Source organism: Erinaceus europaeus, chromosome 6, assembly GCF_950295315.1.
Source record: "Erinaceus europaeus chromosome 6, mEriEur2.1, whole genome shotgun sequence".
Classification (NCBI taxonomy): Eukaryota; Metazoa; Chordata; class Mammalia; order Eulipotyphla; family Erinaceidae; genus Erinaceus; species Erinaceus europaeus.
The window spans coordinates 13,976,837-13,993,745 of NC_080167.1; the positions used below are offsets into that span (position 1 = coordinate 13,976,837).

General features: G+C 40.4%; 1 protein-coding gene across 1 annotated transcript in view; it reads left to right on the forward strand.

The window, feature by feature from the left end:
• The window catches only part of PPP1CC (protein phosphatase 1 catalytic subunit gamma), a 23,899-nt gene extending 11,992 nt beyond the window's left edge, over window positions 1-11,907 (forward strand). Inside the window, exons 2-8 of the mRNA XM_007529017.2 lie at window positions 920-1,051; window positions 2,191-2,421; window positions 7,362-7,466; window positions 8,590-8,813; window positions 9,095-9,229; window positions 10,649-10,709; window positions 11,606-11,907. Of these exons, the coding sequence (XP_007529079.1) occupies window positions 920-1,051; window positions 2,191-2,421; window positions 7,362-7,466; window positions 8,590-8,813; window positions 9,095-9,229; window positions 10,649-10,709; window positions 11,606-11,676 (959 nt within the window). The 3' untranslated portion in view covers window positions 11,677-11,907. The remainder of the gene's footprint in view (window positions 1-919; window positions 1,052-2,190; window positions 2,422-7,361; window positions 7,467-8,589; window positions 8,814-9,094; window positions 9,230-10,648; window positions 10,710-11,605) is intronic.
• The last annotated feature ends 5,002 nt before the right edge of the window (window positions 11,908-16,909 follow it).

A 16,909-nucleotide genomic window follows, 5' to 3' on the forward strand; every position in this document is an offset into this window, starting at 1 on the left:
TTGAATAGGACAGAAAGAAGTCGAAGAGAGAGCAGACCTGCTTCACAGCTTGTCAAATAGCCCCCTCCCAAAAGGTGGGGAGCTAGGGGCTGGCATCAGGATCCTTATGCCAATCCTTGCACTTCATGCCATGTGAGCTTAACCTGCAGAGCTACCGCCGACCCCCTAAGAATAACAAATTTAACTTGCTCATGTTCGGGCGGTGGCACACTTAGTACTAAGCACAAGGACCCAGCTCCCCACAGTGCTGAAGCAGATCTGTCTTTCTCTCCCTCTCTATTCCTCCTCTTTCAATTTCCCTCTGACCTAATAAAATGGAAAAATATGGCTGCCAAAAGCAGTGGATTCCTAGTGCTGGCACCAAGCCCCAGGGATAACTCTGGAGGCAATAATAATAATAATAAACTTGCTCTTACCCAGGGGGAGGGTTCTGAGTATTCCTCATTTTAAAATAAGAAATTCCCACCAACGCGTCCTGGAGCTCAGCTTCCCAGAGACACACCTTCTAGGGAAAGGGAGGCAGACTGGGAGTATGGATCGACATGTTCAGCGGGGAAGCAATTACAGAAGCCAGACCTTCCACCTTCTGCAACCCACAAGACCCTGGGTCCATGCTCCCAGAGGGATAGAGAATGGGAAAGCTATTGGGGAGGGAATGGGATATGGAGATTGGGTGGCAGGAATTGTGTGGAGTTGTATCCCCCCATCCTATGATTTTGTTAATGTCTCCTTTCTTAAATTAAATAAATAAATTTAAAAAATAAAATAAGAAATTATGGGTGAGGGAGATAGCATATAGGTTATGCAAACACTCTCATGCTGAGGCTTCCAGGTCCCAAAACCAGTCTCCAAAATCTGCACATATATGAATTCATCTTTACATTAAGCTGTATTTTGACTTTGTCCCCTTTGCCTTCAGTGAGAGGGTCCAAGCCTGGTAAGAATGTTCAGCTTCAGGAGAATGAAATCAGAGGGCTTTGCTTAAAGTCCCGGGAGATCTTTCTCAGTCAGCCTATCCTGCTAGAACTTGAAGCACCACTCAAAATATGTGGTAAGTTTGATGGACTAACATTTACTTATTTTTGGTCACTTGAGTTAAAAATAAATAGATGGTCTTTTATTAGCAGATTGATTTACTATTTATGATAATACAGAGCTACCTGGAATTGTAGATTTAGAATAAATGCCTCTCAAAAACTTAGCTTATGTAATTAAGTCTTAAAATTTCTAAAAATTCGTAAGAAGGAAAGAAATGAAACAGGAGGGCTAAAAAAGGGCAGTGATTACATGGTACATAGGATTTCTTCAAACAGAAAACACTCAATGGCTGTCCTAAAAACAGGGCTGCCTTGATAACTGTATGTGGTTCTTCTTAGCGCAGGTTATTGATTTAAAAAAAAAAAAACCAACTTTAGAGCTCTATTTGAGTAGATTCTTAAAGCTGACACCTATGTATATTGAGTAAAAGGCATTATGTAGCAGGGGGAAAATTGGGAGCTCAAGCGTTGGCAGGTATGATGTGTTTGTTGTGTTCACATGGGGTCAGGGCTCACTAGATATATAGCAGTTCTGCTGACACAGGACCGGGAGACTGAGCTGTTAAAGATCTGATATTGATCAGCCAGCCTGAAAGGAAAACCATATTACGTGGCCGGGCTTTGTGTGAGTTTCTGGATATAAGCCTCTACATAAAAAAAAGGAAAAACAAACTTTTTTTTTTTGAGGTATTTTATTGAGAGGCCACAGCACTAAAGCTTCCTTCAATGTGATAGGGGCCTGGCTTGAACTTAGGTAGCACTTATGGCAAAGCAGCGAACTATCCAAGTGAGGGGCTGTTTTGCTGACACAAGATTTATTTATCAACAAAGAGCCAGAGCACCACTGATACATGCAGTGCCAAGGATCAAAGTCAGGACCTCATGATCTTAAGTCCAACACTGTCCTACCCTCCCAGCATACACTTAATCAAATTAAGCTGAACTTAATTAAATATGATGCAAGATCAGAAATCTTTCAGTGCTGCTTGATTTGGCTCATTTTTAACATGTGCATTCAACTGAGTGCGCCACCCTGGCCCCCAGGACTCATTTTTAGAGGTCAGTGTCATTGTTTAAAGGGCATCTTTCCATAACCTTGTTAATGGGTTGAGCTATAAGTATGAAGATGCTATAACACAGTTTTTGCTTCCAGGTGATATCCACGGGCAATACTATGATTTACTTCGACTTTTTGAGTATGGTGGTTTCCCACCAGAAAGCAACTACCTATTTCTTGGGGACTACGTGGACAGGGGAAAGCAGTCATTGGAGACGATCTGCCTCTTATTGGCTTACAAAATCAAATATCCCGAAAATTTTTTTCTTCTCAGAGGAAACCATGAATGTGCCAGCATCAATAGAATTTATGGATTTTATGATGAATGTAAGTAGTTTCTGCAGTTCAAGTTCTTTGAATGGAAATGCTTGCTCATATTTCACAAGTGGAAACATTAGATATAACTAGTAAACATTAGATGCAGTGTAATAATTTTCTTGTTTTCTGTTTTAGTTTTTATTTCTTGGTTAGAAGAATAGTGCTATTGCACTTAATGATGTCCTGGATTCTTTGGTAACAGAATAGGATTTATAATGACAGTAGTGATTTCTTGAAAATAATTATACATGTTTACTGATACAAAATTCTCAGTACAGATCTGAGAGCACATGCAGATATTAGGCTGTTGGAAAAATCAAGATACGTTTTGGCATAGAAAAATGTATCATCATTACTTTTCTTTTTAAATTTATTTTTATTTTTGAGAGAGATGCAGAGAAGGACACAGAAACACCAGAGCACTGCTCAACTCTGACTTGTGGTGGTGCAGGGGATTGAACCCGGGACTTCCGAGCCTCAGGCATGAGAGTTTGTTCGCATAACCATTATGCTATCTACCCCCGCCCCATCATTACTTTTCTGAAAGTCCAGTAGTACTGTTTTTTTTTTTAATTCATTCCTTTTTGTTGCCCTTGTTTTTTTATTGTTGTAGTTATTGATGTCATCCTTATAGGATAGGACAGAGAGATGGAGAGAGGAGGGGAAGACGGGGAGTGAAAGGCAGACACCTGCAGACCTGCTTCACCGCTTGTGAAGCGACTCCTCTGCAGATAGGGAGCCGGGGGCTTGGACCAGGATCCTTATGCTGGTCCTTGCGCTTAACCTGCAAATTTGAGATAATACATAACATCTTCAACAGTTTCTACCAGAAAAGGGTTCAGGCTGTAGGAGAAGAGGGATGGGTACTGGGGATTGACTCTTTTTTTTTTTTTAAGAAAGGATTAATTAACAAAACCATAGGGTAGGAGGGGTACAACTCCATACAATTCCCACCGCCCAATCTCCATATCCCACCCCCTCCCCCGATAGCTTTCCCATTCTCTATCCCTCTGGGAGCATGGACCCAGGGTCAATGTGGGTTGCAGAAGGTAGAAGGTCTGGCTTCTGTAATTGCTTCCCCGCTGAACATGGGCGTTGACTGGTCGGTCCATACTCCCAGTCTGCCTCTCTCTTTCCCTAGTAGGGTGGGTCTCTGGGGAAGCGGAGCTCCAGGACATATTGGTGGGGTCTTCAATCCAGGGAAGTCTGGCCGGCATCCTGATGACACCTGGAACCTGGTGACTGAAAAGAGAGTTAACATACAAAGCCAAACAAATTGTTGAGCAGTCATGGACCCAAAGCTTGGAAAAGTGGAGAGGAAGTAGGGATTGACTCTTAACACGTCCGTGCCTCAGGCATGAGAAGTTTTTGTGCTGTCTCCCCAGACAGCCAGTACTGTAAGGAAAGTCACCAGCTCTCCCTGGGTATAGCCATAGCCAGGTGCTTTCTGGTGCTTTCCCATCTTGGTTGCACAAAATATGTTCCATTAGCTTATTTCTTAGGAGGACACTGCTAGAAATGTTTTCTTTAGACCCATCCCTTCTTACCATCCTCTTCCACTGTTGTTTATTTGCTTGGTCTGTGACCTTGATGCCCAGCTCATATAATGAGGTGGGAGTTATTGCCAAGGGGAAAAGTCCCTGGATTCTGAACTGAATGAAACAACTAAATTTGGCCTTTGATACTTAAGTGAGAGGAAGGAGCTTCTATAGTATAATATTCTGGCTGTTTACAGGTGCTGCTTTTTATTGGGCTTTCGGAAAAGCCAGGACATATTTTTGCATAGGAGAATCATGGCTTTTCTGACAACCCCTTAGAACAGACTGAAGGCATCCTTTTACATAGTTCAATGTATATTTTATTTTTATTGGAGAAGGCTAAAATTCAGGTGATCTCTGTTCTGAAAAATATCTTATGAAGGTAGAGGCTATATCACTTCTAGTTTTCTGTTTAATGTTGAGATCCATAAAAGTAATTTAGAATTGGGAGTCGGGCTGTAGCACAGTGGGTTAAGCGCGGGTGGCGCAAAGTACAAGGACCGGCATAAGGATCCCGGTTCGAACCCCGGCTCCCCACCTGCAGGGGAGTCGCTTCACAGGCGGTGAAGCAGGTCTGCAGGTGTCTATCTTTCTCTCCTCCTCTCTGTTTTCCCCTCCTCTCTCCATTTCTCCCTGTCCTATCCAACAACAACAGCAACAATAATAACTACAACAATAAAGCAACAAGGGCAACAAAAGGGAATAAATAAATAAAAGAAATATATAAAAAAATAATTTAGAATAGGAAAGCTATCGGGAGGGGATGGGATACGGAGATCTGGTGGTGGGAATTGTGTAGAGTTGTACCCCTCTTATCCTATGGTTTTGTTAATGTCTCCTTTTTTAAATAGATTTAAAAATATTCACAACGAAAAAAATAATAATTTAGGGGGGTAGGATGATAACAGTGGTTAAGAGAAATGCTTTCTTGTCTGAGACTCTGATGTCCAAGATTGAATTCCTAGCATTACCATAAACAAGAGCTGAGTAGTGTGCTTTAGTTAAAAAACACCTTTATTAGTTGGTACCAATTTTCACTCCTGTTTGTCACATTTGTTTTGAAATCAAGCTTTCTGCTCTCCCATCAGAGAAGTATAATTTCCCATCCAGTCTACTTGTGGACATAAAAATGTTCTTGGCATATGTAGCTTTATAGTTGATGGTTTGCAGACAATAAAACAATGGTTCTAGAAAGACCAAAGTACCTATTGTTGGGTAAAATGTGATTGTTTGATAGCAGGTTTGTAGTAGTAAAAACTACATTAGATATTCTGACTTGGAATCCCAGGATTTGAAGGCTTGAAGAAACATTGGTGATTACCCAAGCTAAATCTTTCTGGAACCAGATGTCCCTAAATCTGATTAAATGTGGCCACAGGAAATGTAGGGGAAAGAGAAGGCAGAATTCTAGGACTTAATTCTTAACTGAATAGCCCAATATTTAGTCAAGATTTTTTAAGGTTAGAGTCAGTTGGAGGAAGGTTCCTAATTTTTGATAGAGAAGCTTATAAGGGTTGTTGGATAGGTAGCATTGTGGTTATACAGAGAGACTAACTATCATGCCTGAGGCTCCAAAGTCCCAGGTTCAGTCCCCTACACCACCATAAGTCAGAACTGAGCAGTTCTTTGGTAGTAGGGGGGCAAAAAGCCAATAAAAGGGGCTGGGTGGTGGCACACATAGTTGAGCTCATCTTACATTACAAGGCACAGGTTCAAGCGAGTGGTGAAGCAGGGCTGCAGATATTTTTAAAAAGTCAAGAAAGAGTGGTCCGGGAGTTGGTACAGTAAATAAAGCATCAGACTCTTAAGCATGAGGTCCTCAGTTCAATCCTTGGCAGCACATGTACCAGAGTGATGTCTGGCTCTTTCTCTCTCCTATGTTTCTCATAAATAAAACTTTAAAAAAAAAAAAAAAAAAGGTCAATAAAGAGTAATCCGGGAGGTGGCATGGTAGATAAAGCATTAGACTCTTAAGCGTGAGGTCCTGAGTTCAATCCCTGGCAGCACCAGGGTGATGCCTGGTTCTTTCTCTTCCTATGTTTCTCATTAATAAATTAAATCTTTTTTAAAAAGCCAATAAAAAGCAAAGAAATCAGAGAACTTGGACTCTGTTGCATGACTCAAAAATCAAGGAAAAACGACATCAGGACGAAAGAATTTGTCAATACGGGTAGTGCAGCATATGGCAAAGGTAGAAATCTAAGAGGCCCACTGGGTGGGATTGTTTAGACACAAGTGAGAGTAGAAAATAGAGATAGAACTACATCACTTCTATGAAACCAGGGTTAAGACTCATCCTGTTCTTTGTATTGTCCTATTATTTTAATGGAGTTAGAGATTGTGATTGTGCACAGGTCTCCCAGTCCTGTTTGTAGGGAAGACAATTTCCAATGTGCTCCTAGAACCACCACCTACAAAGGCAGAAAGAAGCCAGATAATAGTTGAATTTGCATTGCCTTTGAAACTCAACTTATTTCCTGTAGAGTGAAATCCATGTTTTCGGGAGCCTGCTGCTTTAGCCAGCCTCATAGCTCTCTAAGAAAAGTAAATTTCAGGGAGTCGGGTGGTAGCAGTGGGTTAAGCGCAGGTGGCGCAAAGCACAAGGACCCGTGTAAGGATCCCAGTTCGGGCCCCCAGTTCCCCTCCATGTCTTCCCTCCTCTCTCCATTTCTCTCTGTCCTATCCAATGACGGCAACATCAAAATAACAAGCACTACAACAATAAAAAAGGACAACAAAAGTAAATATTTTTTAAAAAGTAAGCCTCTAATCAGTTACCTCCTAATGTCCCCAGGGGAAGAAAGGAGAAACGACTTAGTTTAGGAATAGAGATTGTACTTTTTCCTTCAGTTTTGTGGTGTGGAGAGCACAGGAGGCAAAGGCATGACAACGGCATACCTCGGCCAGTTCAGACAGACTTGTACTTCAAGGTTTATAAGATAGGATTTTCATTCATTCAGAATATAATATTCCTGTGAAAACAGTGCTGTAAATGCTTGTTTTGTAACTGTTGTGCTTCCTCTTTGAGTAGTTAAACTGGGTTGGGAATTAGCTGGGAACCGTAGGTTCCGTGGTGGGAGGTAGAATGGATGCTAACTCTTAGGCTTCTCTGGAAGGAAGATAAAAACAGTGTTAAAAACAGACTACACTTGAACAAGTTTGGGCCTCCAAATTGTTGCGCTTTAATGGTAATCCTTAGTTATTATATCTGTAATTCTGTCTTTAACTTACATAGACATTTTTAATGTAAAGTGTTACTTACAGATAGGATACCTCTTAGTATATTTTTATTTTCTAATATGATTATATGCATAATTTTTGTCATCAGAACCTAGTCTTGGGTAAAATTATCCTGAGAAAATGAGCCTACAGATAACCAACCTCTTTTTAACCATCCTGAAATTTTCACAGGTAAAAGAAGATATAACATTAAACTATGGAAAACTTTCACAGACTGCTTTAACTGTTTACCGATAGCAGCCATTGTGGATGAGAAAATATTCTGTTGTCATGGAGGTATGTAGGATTGTTTTAGTTCTAAATAGACTTTGACCTTCTAAAGAATGGGCACTGACATTCATGAGTTCTCACTGACATGAATCCTTCTGTTAGGTTACATCATGTATCCATTCTTGCATTTCCAGGATCATGTGTATAGAAGTCTGAACAATTGATTGCTTACAGGGAATTCTAGGCTCTGAAATAGTTTATTTAAAGTAGAGCAGAACACTTTCAAACAGAAACTGAGTAATATAGATCCTGTAGAATATTGAAAATATGAATAGACTTCAGTCTCCTTTTGGAAATAAGGATTTATTTTCATCTTTGACCAGAAAATGCACAACTGTTAAAAGAACCAACACACTTTGTGTGTGTGTGTGTGTCTTTGTGGTTTTTATTAGCACAGAGAAATTGAAAGAGGAGGGGGAGAAAGACACCTACAGACCTGCTTCACTTGTGAAACATACCCCCTGGAGGTAGGGGGTGGGGCTTGAACCCTGGTCCTTGAACTTTGTAATATGCACATAACTGATGTGCCACCGCCTGGCCTGTGTATTTATATTTTTAAAGGTTTGTTTACTCATTACTGAGAGAAATGGAGGAGGAGAAAGAGCCAGTGCATCACTGGCACATGCAGTGTAGAGTTTGACATTGCTTCACCTACCCCAGGCCACTTATTAAGATTTACTTATTAATGGAGGAAGGAGTTGGGACAGGTGAACAGCCAGAGGACCAGCTTGGTACATGTGGTGTTGAAGACTCAACTCAGACCATCATGCTTGAGAGTCCAGTACTTTATCTATCACTGTACCACCAGCTGGGGAGCTGTCATCCCCTCCATTCCCCCCCCCCCCCCTACTGCTTGACTTAATAGTGCTGCAACCCAGAACCTCTAAGCCTTAGGAATGAGCCTTTTGTATAACCATTACACTATCTTCCCTGGCCAAACCAACACAATCCAATTTAATAAAGCCATTATCCCTGCCCTTCTGTGTTTTAAACAGGTTTTGGTAGTTTGACATGTGAATTTAAACTCAGCTGAGAATCAACAACCTCTTTTGCATGACAATTTTTATGTTAGAGTAACTTTCTATGTAATCAAAACTAAGTAAGTCACCGTTTTTCTTGTTTTTAACAGGTTTATCACCAGATCTTCAATCTATGGAGCAGATCCGGCGAATTATGCGACCAACTGATGTGCCAGATCAAGGTCTTCTTTGTGATCTTTTGTGGTCTGACCCCGATAAAGATGTCTTAGGCTGGGGTGAAAATGACAGAGGAGTGTCCTTCACATTTGGTGCAGAAGTGGTTGCAAAATTTCTCCATAAGCATGATTTGGATCTTATATGTAGAGCCCATCAGGTATTGATTTTGAATTTTACATGTACACTTAATGAGCATGTGTGTGAACACAGATTCTCCTTGTTGATTTTGGTGGGTAGGTATTTCTTAAACAGATATCTCTGGAAGTAATCTACAGGATATCAGGTTCAGAGGGAAACTGAAGAATAATTTTTTTAATATTTATTTATTCCTTTTTGTTGCCTTTGTTGTTTTATTGTTGTAGTTATTGTTGACTGAAGAATAATTTTATTCACCTTAAGTTTGCATCTCTTTATACTGAGAACTTTTTTTTTCCTAAGGTGGTTGAAGATGGATATGAATTTTTTGCAAAGAGGCAGTTAGTGACTCTGTTTTCTGCACCCAATTATTGTGGAGAGTTTGACAATGCCGGTGCCATGATGAGTGTGGACGAAACACTGATGTGTTCTTTTCAGGTAGAGAATGCCTTCACATTGTTTCCTCCTACTGTGTCTGAATCTCACTGATTTATTTTTAAATGCTGTATTTTGTCTACTTCTCATGTTGAGTAGGCTAGTTTTTCCCCCCATATCATTGTCTTAGTTCAGTAATGTGTAGGTCCCTTTTAAAAGAAACAATCATCTGACTGGAGAAGTGGCATGATGTTTATGCAGAAAGACTTAAAAAGGTTCCTGTTCTAATCCCCAGTACCACCACAAACCCAGCATTAAATTTTTAACTGCTTAATTTGTTTAATAGGTTAAAAAAATACATATCTCCATCCCCAAGGCTGGGTGCATTACTTACATATTACAGTGTGCAAGAACCTGGGTTTAAATCTTTATTCTCCCCGCCTATGAGGGAGAGGGCAGACACTTCATAAGCAGTGAAGCAGTGCTACAGGCATCTTTTTTTTACTGGATAATAAAGAGACATTGAGAAGGAAGAGGAAGAGAGGCGCCTGAAGCACTGCTTCAACATACATGAAATTCCCTAGTTTTAAGTATTTATTTTATTTATTTATTCTCTTTTGTTGCCCTTGTTGTTTTATTGTTGTAGTTATTATTGTTGTTGTCGTTGTTGGGTAGGATGGAGAGAGGAGGGGAAGACAGAGAGGGTGAGAGAAAGATAGACACCTGCAGACTTGCTTCACCACCTGTGAAGTGACTCCCCTGCAGGTGGGGAGCCGGGGTTCAAACCGGGATCCTTATGCCGATCCTTGTGCTTTGCTCCACCTGCGCTTAACCCGCTGCGCTACAGCCCGACTCCCCACTTTTTTTTTTAATGAATATTTTACTTATTTATTGGACAGAGACAAAGTGAGGCAGAAGGGGGAGAGAAAGAGGCACCTGCACCTGCAGCATTACTTTACCGCTCATGAAGCTTCCTCCCTTGCAGGTGGGGACTGGGGACTTGAGGATCTGTACATGGTGATGTGCTTTCAGCCAAGTGCACCCCCAACAGGCCCTCTCTCATCATTTTTCTTTCACTAATTTCTATAAACCTCTGCAGATAGATGACTATTTGGCTTTCACTCAGCATAAATGCATCATTTCCATATTAAGTCTGCTCAGTTCTTTCTCATTTGCTTTCTGTGCTGCAGCTAGACAACCGGCTCAGCTAGTGTAGAGCACAAGACTTGCATGCCTTGGCTTCTCGGTTCTGGAGCTCAAGCTAGACTGGTGTCCCGATATTCTCTCAGGTGAAACTCACTCTGCTTCATATGAAACAAATCTTTAAGAAAAATAAACTTGCTTTCAAACTAGCCCACTTTTAAATATAGCCACTGAAAGTCATCAGTTAACAGAAATTCAAACTTTCCTTTTTGCCAGCTGATGAGAAAAGAGGAGTTGGGATTGAGTGTGTCTTCTAAAATGCACTCTTTTTTTTTGCAGATTTTAAAGCCTGCAGAGAAAAAGAAGCCGAATGCCACAAGACCTGTAACACCTCCAAGGGGTATGATCACAAAGCAAGCAAAGAAATAGATGTCACTTTGACACTGCATAGTTGGGACTTGTATCATATAGTACATAACCTTCATTTCTAAAACTGTAATGTGTATTGATCAGCTTGCTCAAATAGTGTTTGTGGGCCTTCACCTCCATTTTTGACTTAATGAGTGGCATTTGCTGGTTATAGCAGCAAATGAAAGATTCTCCATTCCCATATGAAAATGTTTTGTTTTTCAATTCTCTCTTCCTTTTGCAAACAATTTAATGATGGTGTTAAAGCTGTACACCCCGGGGCAGTTTCTTGTCTGTGGGGTAAGTGCATAATTGATCCTTTTTTTAAAATTCCATATAACCCATGAATAATGTAAATGCTTGTTTTCTTTAGAATATAAAGAGAGCCCCAGGGTGCTCAATCTGTACATGTTATTGTCATAAAATGCATACTTGTTGATACAAACCACTGTGAACTTTTTTTAATTTTGTTTCAAAGGGATTGCTTTTTTTTCTCCCCTCTCATTGTCTTGTCATGTACAAACTAGTTTTTATAGCTCTCAACATTAGGAGTAACTTTCAACTTTGCCAGCATCACTGGTATGATGTATATTTAATTAAAGCACACTTTCCCCTGCCGTATACTTACAATGACAATTAAAGCCATTATTTTAAATGTTTGTGACTCTTTCCTAAAGCCAAAGTTTCTGTTGAAATAAGTATTGGTACACCCCTAAGACTAGGTGGCATGGTTATGTACAAATGCTGTCTTCTTGGGGGTTCAAAAACAGGTTTTTTTTATTTTAAATAGCAGTTAGTAACATAGTGCTGTTTAAGCTATTATGATTAAAGTTAATAACATTTTGTACTATTTCCATATAGTCTATTCATTAAGTAATCTTTTTACAGTTACATCAGGCCTGAACCCGTCCATTCAGAAAGCTTCAAATTATAGAAACAATACTGTTCTATACGAGTGATCGATTATGCTTTCTTTGGCCTACAATTCTTTATTCTGCGGTGAAGTTGAGGCTTATAACTCAAAACAAAGGAACTAACTTACTATCCAACCGTTTATACAGAACTCACAGTATCTATGACTTTTTTTTTTTTTAAATAAGATCTGTTAAAAAGAAATGTTTCAACAGATGACCCTGTATAATACCATGGCGAAAATGAATTCAGACTTATTAAATGACGAACTTGTTAAATCCTCTCAGTGTCTATTTATCAGCACAATACACACAGGAGAACTGTTGATGGCATCTTGAATAGATTTTAATGAATAAATTGCTCTAGAAACCACACAGTTTCAATTTGGATTTGTCTTCCTTTAAAGACTTGTTTTTCAAAGGTGAATTAGAATCTGGAGCCTCATACTGGTTTTTTTTTTTTTTTTAAGGATTTTATTATTTATTCATGAGAAATGATAGGAGAGAGAGAAAGAACCAGACATCACTCTGGTTCATGTGCTGCCGGTGATTGAACTTGGGACCTCATGCTTGAGAACCCAAAGCCTTATCCACTGCGCCACCTCCCGGACCACAACCTCATACTGTTTTTATTCTAACTTAGACAAAAGTAATTTTCTGCAGTAGATTAATGAAGTTAAACCTACCCCCTACGCCTGTTGGGAGAGATGTGGGACTTAATGAACTATAAATTCCTTTTTAGTCCTTTTCTCCCCCCCCCACCCCAGATTCAGTTGAACTTCATAAAATTCACAGGTGGGGGTAGATAACATAATGGTTATACAAAGAGACTCATACCCAAGGCCCCAAAGTTGCCAGTTTAATTCCCCCTAAGCCAGAGCTGAGTCGTGCTCCAGTTAAAAATAATATGTGCTAATGTTCAGAGCTACTTATCCTGATTGTTGTGTCACATTTGTCACAAGTTAAACATTTCTGAAAGAACTTCTAAACTAGGCAAAAAGCATATATGTCATTTGAAAAGCAAGTTCTTCACAAATTGGTCCCTTAGTTGGGAGATGACCTGCTACTTGAGCGGCTGGCTGATTGACCTGGTGGTTAGTTGGAGGGAAGAGAACTAGAAGCATTGGGATCCAGTGGGCCCTCTGCATTCTGGCCTCTGATGTCACTGGACATAAGTGGGCTCTTAATGTCTAATAGAGAGGTTGCGCCACATAAACCTGGTGCTTTCCTATTCCACATCTGTGACAAATCCAAACTTACATTGTTCTGTCAGAGACCTAAAAGAGGAGAAAAATAATTGTCAAAGGTGAGTTTTATTTGTGATCTACTTATGACCTAATAAATTGGACTATACTTGGGCTTATAGAATGTCGTGGCTGACTTAGAATTCTTCCCAAAGAACATAGTATTAAGAAATCAAATTTGGGCAAAAGTAAAAAAAAAAAAATCAGACTCGGGGAGTCCGGCAGTAGCGCAGCAGGTTAAGCGCACGTGGTGCGAAGCACAAGGACCAGTATAAGGATCCCGGTTTGAGCCCCCGACTTCTCACCTGCAGGGGAGTCGCTTCACAGGTGGTGACACAGGTCTGCAGGTGTCTATCTTTCTCTCCCCCTCTGTCTTCCCCTCCTCTCTCCATTTCTCTCTGTCCTATCCAGCAACAACAAGCAATGACAGTAATAATGACAAGGGCAACAAAATGGGGAAAATGACCTCCAGGAGCAGTGGATTTGTAGTATAAGCACTAAGCCCCAGCAATAACCCTAGAGGCAAAAAGAAAAAAAATAGTTCCAAAGATCATTCAGCTTTGCAAACCAGTTAACGCAGGGCAGAGGGTTAGCTTTTTCTCAAATGTATACATCAGCCTAGGTGATGTTGCTTCAGGCTCTGGTATCCTCATTTGGCGGGGGTGGGAGGAGAGCATAAAATACTGATGGGCCTATGAGGATAAAATCCACCCCCCAAAAAATGGATTAATACTAGTAAGCAATTGGTCAGCATGGCATATGATAGTAAAAGTCAGCTTTATCCTTGCTGTGTTACATATGTCAGTTTCAGATGAAGAACTGGAAATATGGAGATGTACTGTCAATGCTTTCAACCTCGCCCTAAGACTGAAAGAGTGAACACTTTAGATTCCCAGCATCCTTGAATTGGTGCAGATCTTATTGATCTGATACAATAGCTTGAGCAGACATATGTCGATTTATTGCATATATCTGAATAAACTCAACCCAGGTAGGCATTTCAATTATGAGAATTGTCTTGTATATTGTATACAGTGAGATATTTCAAAAATAAATGTTCAGGTGCCAGGTGGTGGTGCACCTGGTAGAGTGAACATGTTACAATGCACAAGGACCCAGGTTCAAGCCCCCAGTCTCCACCTATAGGGAAAAAGCTTCATGAACAGTGCAGCAGGTTCATCCTATCTCCTTTGCTATCAATTTACCTGTCAAACATTTAAGATGTTCCAGGATTCAACAGAACTTGTTAATTACAAAAAACTTTTTAAATGAAAACTCTTGTAACAAAAGTTAAAACAGCCAAGAGTTAGCAATAGTTGATTAGGGAAATTGTTATCAAGGGGAGAACTTCATACTATCAGTTAAATTTTCTTAAGTATTTTTAAATATATAAGGTTTGCAGAATACTAGAGATTAGTGTGGCAGCGATCTTTAAGAAAAATATTCAGAAAGCATCTTGCACTGCATAAAACTAGTTGGAGGAACTACCTCAAATCAGTGCTTTCAGTCTAGGAATTTTCTAGATTAATAAATCTACAGAAAAAGAGACCACACCAGTGAAGCTTCCCTTCAATGTAGAAATATCCAGGACCAGGTGGGTGGTATACCTACCTGGTTAAGCGTACACATTACAGTGCACAAGGACCCAAGTTCAAGCTCCTGGTCCCCACCTGCAGGGGGAAAGCTTCACAGGTGGTGAAGCAGGGTTGCAGGTCTCTCCTCCCCCTCTCAATTTCTGTTATCTAATTTTAAAAAATTCCCTCTTCTACCAACCTCAATATTCAAATATGTGGGTACCACAGGAACACTTAAAGCCACTGATGGTATGAAGAAAGTATTCCTGCTGAATGACAAAGATTGCAAAGTTCTGGCAATTTCAATAAGGTGTTTGTGACTGCATACTGAATTTTAATAATCATTCAGCCAAGGTGTATAGACGGTGTTAACAGCAGAAGACTAGCCAAAATGTAAAGATAATGTCTTCTTTTAGCCACCCAATTAGCATGGTGTCAAGTACAAAGTCTCAAAGTGGAACAGCCCACACACCAGTTATTGAGGGCTGGTGAACAAGACAACAGTAACCATAAGCAAGACTGACTGACCTTTGCATCAGTCCCTAATAACTTAGTTGCGGCACTCTGGCAAGAGTGTGGGTGGGATAAACACTGACCAAGATTGGCTGAAAGTTCAGATGCCATCTGCTGGAGACTTGCTTCTTTCACCATCTCCACAAGCCTTTCGAGGGACCAGATTATACGTGTGTTTATCAAAGTGAAATCATTTCTTTTTAAAAGCTGGTTTTTTTTTTTTAAGATTTTATTTATTTATGGGAAATATAGGAGAGAGAAAGAACCAGACATCACTGGCACATGTGCTACCGGGAATTGAACTGTGCCACCTCCCAGACCACAGAATGAAATTTCTGTTTGATGACCTGTCAATAGAAATCCATATCTTTGCATATTTAGTGAGATGATGGTGATGATGATGGATATTATGAGGCAAGAGGGAGAAGAAAGAACCACTTTGGAATGTTAGATACTGGAAATCAACTCAACCTCATGCTTGAGCGTGCAAAGCTCCATCCATTGCACACCTCCAGGACTGCTCGTGTCTAGTGTTGACACAATTACCATATATGTAACTGTACAGGTCCTATATTTCAAAAGCACTCACTTGCTTGCCAGTTGGCTTAGACTCATTTCAGATCTGCCCCATGGTTCATGAGGGGGGCCAGGTGGTGGCGCCCCTGGTTAAGTGCACAAGGACCCAGGTTCAAGGCCCTGGTCCCCACCTGCAGGGGGCAAACTTCATGAGTGGTGCAGCAGGGCTGCTGGTGTCTTTCTGTATTTTTGTCCTTCCCTCAATTTCTCTGTCTCGATCCAATAATGAATGTATAATAAGGGTTCATGAGTAGCGGAGCAGGGCTGTGGTATCTCCCTCTCCAGAATGAGTCCATTGGAAGAGATGGAATAAACACTAGCATAAAGCCCTGGCAGCAAAAATGAACACGAGTTATTTAACTGGATTTTCTTGGATAGAGACAGAGGGTAGGGAGAGACAGGTGGGGACTGGACGCTTAAACCTGGGTTCTTGTGCACTGTAATGTGTGCACTTAACTGGGTGTGCCATCACCTTGTCCTTTGTTATTGCATTATGGGTCACAGTAGAATGGGGAAGCGTGGCACAGGTCTGAACAAAATATCCTATTGGGGGCCAGGTGATGGCACACTTGGATAAACACATAAAATATCCTTTTAGAAGGCCAGAGTTTTTCACTAGATTCCAGAGCCAGGAAAAGAAGAGAGAAGGAAAATAAAAACATAACTCAGTAAGGTATATTGCTATTTTTTAAATATTTATTTACTACATTTCAAGAGAGTTTCACACAACACAGCATGATTTTGATACATGTGATTCTGGGGATCAAGCTGAACCTCAACACTAAGTCCAGTGCTCTGCCAGTTGAGCCATCTTCCTAGCCACAATATATAATTCTATTCATTAGTTTACATGCACTGTGATACTTAGTGTCTGCTTGGGGAAGTATCTTATTACAAAAAAGTATATCTAAAACATCTACATATCTATCACCTAGATTAAGAAAATATTACTGATGTCTTAGGCACCTCTTCCCAATTACACACTCCTCCAGAATTACTATCTTAAATTTGAATCAGTCATTGCCTTATTATGTCCCTAAACAATTAGTTGCTGAATGTTGCCATTTTAAAAGCATTTTTAAATTTCCGGTTTTTGTTTGTTTTATTGCCACCAGGGTTATTGGTGGGGCTCAATGTTGGCACTACAAATCTACTGCTTCAGGCAGCCATCCCCCCCCCCCCCAATTTTTACTTGACAGATTGAGAGAGGATGGGAAGACAGGGAGAGAAAGATGGAAGATACCTGCAGACCTGCTCCATCGCTCATGAAGCTGGCTCCCTGCTGAGAACTGAGATGTGAACCCAGGTGCTTACACTTGGTGATAGGTGTGCTTTATTGAGTGCACCACTACCCTGCTCCCCTCTTCTTTTTTT